The sequence below is a fragment of the Brachyistius frenatus genome, unplaced genomic scaffold (assembly GCF_029030835.1).
Source record: "Brachyistius frenatus isolate BFR_SWC_R1_liver_20210118 unplaced genomic scaffold, ASM2903083v1 Contig_719, whole genome shotgun sequence".
Classification (NCBI taxonomy): domain Eukaryota; kingdom Metazoa; phylum Chordata; class Actinopteri; family Embiotocidae; genus Brachyistius; species Brachyistius frenatus.
In genome coordinates, this window is record NW_027211318.1 from 7315 (window position 1) to 17591 (window position 10277).

General features: G+C 43.2%; 1 protein-coding gene and 1 long non-coding RNA gene across 3 annotated transcripts; both read right to left on the minus strand.

Annotated features, from left to right (window-relative positions):
• On the minus strand, nt 1-1116 carry LOC138615145 (uncharacterized). 2 transcript variants are annotated; one of them, XR_011310431.1, is made up of 2 exons: nt 1043-1116; nt 1-225 (listed from the first exon to the last, which is right to left on the minus strand). It is a non-coding gene; the product is annotated as an uncharacterized lncRNA (long non-coding RNA). The 2 variants fall into 2 exon arrangements; XR_011310430.1 differs by lacking the exon at nt 1043-1116 and adding an exon at nt 415-769.
• An 851-nt stretch (nt 1117-1967) lies between these two features.
• On the minus strand, nt 1968-10273 carry LOC138615143 (contactin-2-like; the record flags this gene model as incomplete). The annotated part of the gene is made up of 6 exons (XM_069688776.1): nt 1968-2157; nt 3005-3173; nt 3661-3773; nt 4265-4451; nt 5263-5378; nt 10099-10273. Coding segments are annotated over 6 exons (861 nt in total), but the record flags the coding sequence as incomplete, so codon positions are not given.
• Between the last annotated feature and the right edge of the window lie 4 nt (nt 10274-10277).

Here is a 10277-nt window from a genome sequence, read left to right on the forward strand (position 1 = left end):
TACAATCCCAAGGTGTTTATTTGAAATCATATTTACAGGTTCAAATCCCCACAGAAAACATGATGCGGCATATGAAGCCTCGCTGGTCGCTCCAAGTCCAGTTGTAGATGTTCTGCAGTGAAAACTGAAGCAGTAAGAAAATACTGAGCGAAGCAGGAGAACATGAAGCAGGATGCCATTCAGAGCTCTGAGTTTTTGTAACCATGACGATGGAAGTCCTCGAAGCTTAAGTTACATCATCAACAGGTTCCTTCCTTTTGTTGCAGCTGCTGCAGCTCATCTGCTGCACGTTAATAAAGACAAACCAGCTGAGACATCTCGTTTCGGACTTCACAGACAAACTGAGGGACGGTCATGATCCAGACATGACCCAAACATGACCCAGACATGACCCAGACATGACCCAGACATGACCCAAACATGACCCAAACATGACCCAGACATGACCCAGACATGACCCAAACATGACCCAAAAATGACCCAGACATGACCCAGACATGACCCAAACATGACCCAGATATGATCCAGACATGACCCAAACATGACCCAGACATGACCCAGACATGACCCAAACATGACCCAGACATGACCCAAACATGACCCAGATATGATCCAGACATGACCCAAAAAATGACCCAGACATGACCCAGACATGATCCAGACATGATCCAGACATGACCCAAACATGACCCAGACATGACCCAGACATGATCCAGACATGACCCAGACATGATCCAGATATGACCCAAACATGACCCAGACATGATCCAGAAATAATCCAGACATGATTTAGACATGATCTAAACATGATCCAGACATGATCCAAACATGACCCAGACATGATCCAGACATGATCCAAACATGATCCAGACATGACCCAGACATGATCCAGACATGACCCAATCATGACCCAGACATGATCCAGACATGACCCAGACATGACCCAAACATGACCCAATCATGACCCAGACCTGATCCAGACATGACCCAAACATGACCCAGACATGACCCAATCATGACCCAGACCTGATCCAGACATGACCCAAACATGACCCAATCATGACCCAGACATGACCCAGACCTGATCCAGACATGATCCAATCATGACCCAGACATGACCCAGACCTGATCCAGACATGTCCCAATCATGACCCAGACATGACCCAGACCTGATCCAGACATGACCCAATCATGACCCAGACATGACCCAGACCTGATCCAGACATGTCCCAATCATGACCCAGACATGACCCAAACATGACCCAGACATGACCCAGACATGATTCACCTCATCACCTCATGATATTCGGCACAGGTGTGAAATGAATAATAACATATTAAAACAAACTGTTGTGAACAGAAATCGAGCAGCAGGTCTTCCAGTCTGAGACAAACATCAAAATCAGTTCTTCAGAAATCAACCTGCTGACAGGAAACAGTTCTCAGAAAATCATCCAAATAGAGAAATGAAAGCAGACAAAGTTTGATGAGCTGCTGACAGAAGAAAACTGACTGTCAAAGGTCACTTCCTGTGTGTTACATCACAGCTGATAGACTCTGACAGAATGACTGAGGATGATATGTTAACATATCTGATAACTTTGGTGAGCAGCTCTTTCATCTCAGAATAAAACAGCTGCAATAAATAAAGAGGCTCTGAACACAGGAAGCAGGCACAAGAATGAAGAAACGCTCCTCCTTCAAAAGAAAAGAAAAGGAACAGTCATTGTGAGTGTAGTTTGATATAATACAGAGAGAATGAGCAGGAAACCACCACACAGGTGGTGCGGTGCGGTGCACCACACAGGTGGGGTGGGTGGTGCACATAGTATTTACACCTGCAGGACATAGTTGAGACTCCTCAGACAGGCATGTTCATACTGACCCTCCACACGCACCTCCTCTTTGTTAATGTAAAACAAATGCCACCCCTCATCATTGCATTGACTCCCCCCACCCCCCAACCCCCACCATCAATCCATTCCCCCCCCTACCACCACAGGCTGAGACACAGGAGTTTCCAGCCCTCAACAGTTCAGTTCACAGAGGTCAGAGGTCACAGGTGGGACAGAAACACCACAGGGAGGAGGAGGAGGAGGAGGGGCGTGTGGGCGCACAGCCTGGAGGAAGTGTCCTTCTGCACCATCATCCCGGTCCCTGAGAGACAGAGGACAGACAACGTGAGTCCCTGACAGTCTGCAGACAGACACGGTTCAAACAGGACAACGATTCACAGGAGCCTGTAAACCTTTGACCTTTGACCTTTATAGCCAGTGCACCTGAAATGTTATAGAACAATATGAAAGTCTGACTTCAGATACTGCTGACATGTTTATGATCCACATATTAGATATTCTAATACTCCTATCAGTAAGATAGCATGCTGTCAGATAAACCACAGGTCCATACAGGTGACCTGTTCTTACCTCCACCTGTAACCTCAAATAACACATTCATAAAAATAACATTCATAGAAATAAAACATTTATAAAAATAACATTCATAGAAATAAAACATTCACAGAAATAACATTCATAGAAATAAAACATTCATAGAAATAACATTCATAGAAATAAAACATTCATAGAAATAACATTCATAGAAATAACATTCATAGAAATAAAACATTCATAGAAGTAACATTCATAGAAATAAAACATTCATAGAAGTAACATTCATAGAAATAAAACATTCATAGAAATAAAACATTCATAAAAATAAAATTCATAGAAATAACATTCATAGAAATAAAACATTCACAAAAATAACATTCATAGAAATATAACATTCACAGAAATAAAATTCATAGAAATAAAACATTCATAGAAATAAAACATTCATAAAAATAGGAGTCCATGTAAACTCCTCCCCTCCACACCTGACAACAGGTGCAGGGCGCTGCCCTCTGCACACATGCCTTGGTTTTTAATCACTTTTCTATTAGAATTTTAAATAAATACACAATAATTACACTTTAAAATTCTTTGTGCCTCCTGTTTCTCACCTGAGTCCCTCGACACGATGATCTCATGTGCCGGCCCGTCTCCCCCCTCACCCCACGACCGGATCTCCAGAACCACATAGCTGTTGTCTTTGGGTAACGGGAGGCTCACCGACATCTTGGACTTGTCCAGAAACTTCAGCACCGCCTGGTCCTCATGCTTGTACAGAACCTGACAGAACACAGAAGGAGAACCTCAGAGGTTAGAACCTCGGAGGTGAGCAGGAGAACCTCAGAAGATCGTAGGAGAGGACACTCCATCACAGTGATGGTATGAAGTGTCTCAGTGGGTGACTTGTGGACCACGTCTGGTTCCAAGGAGGAACACGTCTGGTTCCACGGAGGAACATGTTTGGTTCCATGTAGAAACATGTCTGGTTCCACGGAGGAACATGTATGGTTACACATAGGAACATGTCTGGAGCATGTCTGGTTCCACGTAGGAACATGTTTGGTTCCAAGGAGGAACATGTCTGGTTCCACGTAGGAACATGTCTGGTTCCACGTAGGAACATGTCTGGTTCCACGTAGGAACATGTCTGGTTCCACGTACGAACACGTCTGGTTCCACGGAGGAACATGTCTGGTTCCACGTAGGAACATGTCTGGTTCCATGGAGGAACACGTCTGGTTCCAAGGAGGAAGTGAACAACACTCACTTTGTAGCCCAGAACTGCTGACTCATTGTGCATGGCGGTCACATGGTCCCACCTCACCGTCACAAAGGAACCCTGAGTCTTCCAGGACACGTTGCCGGGGGGACGGTTGGGAGCTGAAACACAAACAGACATTTAGAGAAATCCAACATGTCAGAGACGTCCTGAGCTGTGGGGACAGTCTGTCTCATCATGATGATGTCACTGCTGATCTGATTACATGTCTCACCCTCTCCTGACATCACATCCCACATCCGTGTGTTGTGTCTCTGTGTGTGTCCTACGTGTTTTCCTCATAGTGACGGTGTGTAGTATGCTGTGTGTAGTGTGTGGTGTGGTATGTTGTGTGTAGTGTTTTGTGTTGTGTGTTGTGTAGTATGTTGTGTGTAGTGTGTAGTATGTGGTATGTTGTGTGTAGTATGTTGTGTGTTGTGTAGTATTTTGTGTGTAGTGTGTAGTATGTTGTGTGTTGTGTGTAGTGTGTTGTGTAGTATGTTTTGTGTCGTATGTTGTGTGTAGTATGTTGCGTGTGGTATGTTGCGTGTGGTATGTAGTGTGTTGTGTAGTGTGTTGTGTGCAGTATGTTGTGTGTCTGTGTGTGTCCTACGTGGTCTCCTGGTAGTGATGGTGGTCCGTGGAGAAGACGGTCCGGTTCCGGCGCTGTTGTAGGCCAGCACAGCAACGTGGTACCGGGTGCTGGGTCGGAGTCCGGACACCCTGGCGGTCAGTTCCAGTCCTGCGGTTCTGACCCGATCCGCTGCCGCCTCCCGTTCATGCTGCCGCCAGTACCGGATCTGAGGACACACATGACGGCAGGAACACGTTAACAGAACACGGAATGTTTTCATCTCCTGTTCTGATGGTCCAATGGACCTGTTGCTGAAGGAGGACAGACAGATGGAGGACAGACAGATGGAGGACAGACAGATGGAGGAAAGACAGATGGAGGACAGACTGATGTAGGACAGACAGATGGAGGACACTGATGGAGGACAGACAGATGGAGGACAGACAGATGGAGGACAGACTGATGTAGGACAGACAGATGGAGGACACTGATGGAGGACAGACAGATGGAGGACAGACAGATGGAGGAAAGACTGATGGAGGACAGACAGATAGAGGAAAGACTGATGGGGGACAGACTGATGGAGGACAGACAGATGGAGGACACTGATGGAGGACAGACAGATGGAGGAAAGACTGATGGAGGACAGACAGATGGAGGACAGATAAATGGCGGACACTGATGGAGGGAAGACAGATGGAGGACACTGATGGAGGACAGACAGATGGAGGACAGACAGATAGAGGAAAGACTGATGGGGGACAGACTGATGGAGGACAGACAGATGGAGGACAGATAGATGGCGGACACTGATGTAGGGCAGACAGATGGAGGACATTGATGGAGGACAGACAGATGAAGGACAGATTGATGGAGGACAGAATGATGGAGGACAGACAGATTGAGGACACTGATGGAGGACAGACTGATGGAGGACAGATAGATGGCGGACACTGATGGGGGTCAGACAGATGGAGGACACTGATGGAGGACAGACAGATGGAGGACCTACTGATGGAGGACAGACATGTCCTCACCTCATATCCTCTCAGGATGCCATTGGCGCTCAGCTGCTGGACCAGCTCCCAGGACACCTGGATCTCGAAGGCGGACAGCGCCGTGGCGTTGATGTTTGAAGGTCCCACTGTTGGCTCTGTAAGGAGAGGGCAGAGGGCAGAGGTCATGGTCATTTTAATATCAGCCTCCTGTAAGTTAACATTACCCTCTAGTGGTGACATCAGAGACTGCAGGAGGAGACACAAGAAAACAAACTGAACTCGAATTTTAAAGAGGTCCAAGAACAGACATGCTGTAGATACCTCAATTTATATATAATGTATATTTATACATACTGTATTCATATATACCTCTATTTATATGTACTGTATATATATATATATACTGTAGATACCTCTATATTGACTATATATTCATATTTACTGTATTTATATATATATATCTATTTAAATATACTGTATTTATATAAACTGTATATTATTATATACTCTATTTATATATACACCTCTCCTTATATATACTGTATATTTATATAAACTGTATTTATATAGATAGTGTATTTATATATACCTCTATTTATATATACTGTATTTATATATATACTGTCAATACTTCTATTTATATATATTGTATATTTATATACACTGTATTTATTTATATATATATATATATAGATATATATATATACTGTATTTATATATATTGTATTTATAAATACCTCTATATATACTGTATTTATATACATACACTGAAAATGTGTCTATATATATATATATATATATATATATAGTGTATTTATATACACTATTTATATATACCTTTATTTATATACACTGTATTTATATATATATACACTGCAGATACATATATTTATATATATTGTATTTATATATACCTATTTATATGTACTGTATTTATATATACTGTATATTTATATATACTGTATTTATTTATATACAGTGGGTACGGAAAGTATTCAGACCCCTTTAAATTGTTCACTCTGTTTCATTGCAGCCATTTGCTAAAATCAAAAAAGTTCATTTTATTTCTCATTAATGTACACTCAGCACCCCGTCTTGACAGAAAAAAACAGAAATGTAGAAATTTGTGCAAATTTATTAAAAAAGAAAAACTGAAATATCACATGGTCATAAGTATTCAGACCCTTTGCTGTGACACTCATATTTAACTCACATGCTGTCCATTTCTTCTGATCCTCCTTGAGATGGTTCTACTCCTTCATTGGAGTCCAGCTGTGTTTAATTAAACTGATTGGACTTGATTAGGAAAGGCACACACCTGTCTATATAAGACCTTACAGCTCACAGTGCATGTCAGAGCAAATGAGAATCATGAGGTCGAAGGAACTGTCCAAGGAGCTCAGAGACAGAGTTGTGGCAAGGCACAGATCTGGCCAAGGTTACAAAATAATGTCTGCAGCACTCAAGGTTCCTAAGAGCACAGTGGCCTCCATAATCCTTAAATGGAAGAAGTTTGGGACGACCAGAACTCTTCCTAGACCTGGCCGTCCAGCCAAACTGAGCAATCGTGGGAGAAGAGCCTTGGTGAGAGAGGTAAAGAAGAACCCAAAGATCACTGTGGCTGAGCTCCAGAGATGCAGTAGGGAGATGGGAGAAAGTTCCACAAAGTCAACTATCACTGCAGCCCTCCACCAGTCGGGGCTTTATGGCAGAGTGGCCCGACGGAAGCCTCTCCTCAGTGCAAGACATATGAAAGCCCGCATAGAGTTTGCCAAAAAACACATGAAGGACTCCCAGACTATGAGAAATAAGATTCTCTGGTCTGAAGAGACCAAGATTGAACTTTTTGGCGTTAATTGTAAGCGGTATGTGTGGAGAAAACCAGGCACTGCTCATCACCTGCCCAATACAATCCCAACAGTGAAACATGGTGGTGGCAGCATCATGCTATGGGGGTGTTTTTCAGCTGCAGGGACAGGACGACCGGTTGCAATTGAAGGAAAGATGAATGCGGCCAAGTACAGAGATATCCTGGAAGAAAACCTCTTCCAGAGTGCTCTGGACCTCAGACTGGGCCGAAGGTTCACCTTCCAACAAGACAATGACCCTAAGCACACAGTTAAGCACAAAGGAGTGGCTTCGGAACAACTCTGTGACCATTCTTGACTGGCCCAGCCAGAGCCCTGACCTAAACCCAATTGAGCATCTCTGGAGAGACCTGAAAATGGCTGTCCACCAACGTTCACCATCCAACCTGACGGAACTGGAGAGGATCTGCAAGGAAGAATGGCAGAGGATCCCCAAATCCAGGTGTGAAAAGCTTGTTGCATCATTCCCAAGAAGACTCATGGCTGTACTAGCTCAAAAGGGTGCTTCTACTCAATACTGAGCAAAGGGTCTGAATACTTATGACCATGTGATATTTCAGTTTTTCTTTTTTTAATAAATTTGCACAAATTTCTACATTTCTGTTTTTTTCTGTCAAGATGGGGTGCTGAGTGTACATTAATGAGAAATACAATGAACTTTTTTGATTTTAGCAAATGGCTGCAATGAAACAAAGAGTGAAAAATGTAAAGGGGTCTGAATACTTTCCATACCCACTGTATATATATATACACTGTAGATAAATCTATTTATATATATATTGTATTTATAAATACGTCTATATATACTGTATTTATATATACTGTATTTATATATATATATACACTGAAAATGTGTCTATTTATATATATATATATAGTGTATTTATATACACTATTTATATATACCTTTATTTAAATACACTGTATTTATATATATACACTGCAGATGCATCTATTTATATATATTGTATTTATATATACCTATTTATATGTACTGTATTTATATATACTGTATTTATTTATATTTATATATATATATATATGGAATATGCACTCCCCGGCCACTTTATTAGGTACACCTTGCTGGTACCGTTGGACCCTTTTGCCTTCAGAACTGCTTTAATTCTTAATTCTTGGTGTCGTAGATTCAACGAGCTGCTGGAAACATTCCTCAGAGGTTTCGCTCCATATTCACATGATGACATCACAGTTGCTGCAGATTTATCAGCTGCACATCCGTGATGTGAGTCTCCCGTTGCACCACATCCCAAAGCTTCTATTAGATGGAGATGTGGTGACCGTGGAGGCCGTTGGAGTCCAGTGAACTCATCGTCATGTTCCAGAAACCAGTTTGAGATTATTTGATCTATGTGACGTGGTGCGTTATCCTGCTGGAAGCAGCCATCAGAAGACGGTCCACTGAGGACATAAAGGGACAGACACGGTCAGCAGCAATACACCACCATCACACCACCACCATCACACCACCATCACACCACCACCACCACTACCATCATCACACCACCACCACCATCACCACACCACCACAACCACCATCACACCACCACCACCATCACACCACACCACCATCACCATCACACCACCATCACACCACCCTAACCCTAACCACCACCACCACCACCACACCACCATCCCCCCACCACACCACACCACCATCACACCACCACCACCACCACCACCACCACCAGCCTGAACCGCTGATACCAGGCAGGATGGATCCACGCTTTCATGTCTTTGACGCCAAACTCTGACGACCATCTGAATGTGGCAGCAGAAATCCAGACTCATCAGAGTCCGATCTTCTCCTGTCCAATGAGCTGGTGTGAATCCAGCCTCAGTTTGCTATTGTAAGCTGACAGGAGGACCCGGTAGTCTTCTGCTGCTGGAGTCCGTCTGCTTCAAGCTTCCACGTGTTGTTCAGATCTTCTGCATACCTCGGTTGGAACGAGTGCTTATTGGAGTTGCTGTTTCCTTTCAACCACTCTGGCTGACCTCCTCTGACCTATGACCTCTGGCATCAATGAGGCATCTTCGCCCAGAGAACTGTGGCTCACTGGATATTTTCTCTTTGTCGGACCGTTCTCTGTAAAGCTAGAGATGGTTGTTGGTGAAAATCCCAGTAGATCATCAGTTAGTGAATACTCAGACCAGCCCATCTGGCTCCAACAACCTGCCACCTTCAAATCACTGAAATCACCTTTATTCCTTTTCTGATGCTCCGTTTGAACTTCAGCAGCTCGTCTTCACCGTGTCTACATGCCTCAATGCATTGAGCTGCTGCCATGTGATTGGCTGATTAGATATTTGCATTAACAAGCAGTTCAACAGGTGTACCTAATAAAGTGGCCGGTGAGTGTATGTCTATATATACACTACATATATACACGTCCATTTACACGTCCATTTACACAAATATATACAGTATATATGTATACTGTATAGACGTCAATACGTATATATGTATGTGTGTGTATATATATATATATATATATATATATATATATATATATATATATATATATACAGTGACCCCTCGCTATAACGCGGTTCACCTTTCACGGTCTCGCTGCTTCACGGATTTGCATCTTGCATTGAAATCACATTACGACTATATGTAATGTAGATATATTTAATGTCCAGTTCTATCTATTTCAATTGTAAAATAAAGGTTACTACTTCACGGATTTCGCCTATCACGGTTTCTATTTGGAACGTAACCCCCGCGAAAAACGAGGGTTCACTGTATATATATACACACACACATACATATACACACACACACACACACACACATACATATACATGTATGGATATAAATATAGGTACATGTATTTACATATCAAATAAATAAAATGTCATCACTGGCCACAAAGGAGTTTCGTGAGGTCACAGTGACCTTTGACCTATCAAATCGAATCAGTTCAACCTGAACATGCTTAGAAGACAGTGAGGTGGGGGCGGGGCCAGAGGACAGGTGTGGACTCACCTTCCTCTGCAGAGTAGACCACCGCCACCTGGCTGAAGGGACCTTCTCCTCGCCGGTTGTACGCTTTGATCTTCACCTCGAAGGGGCTGTATGGCGTCAGGCTGTCGTTGTAGTGGACGTACCGAGACGAGTCCACGTGGGCGACTCGGACCTCCGACCACGTCCACGTGTCCCGCCTC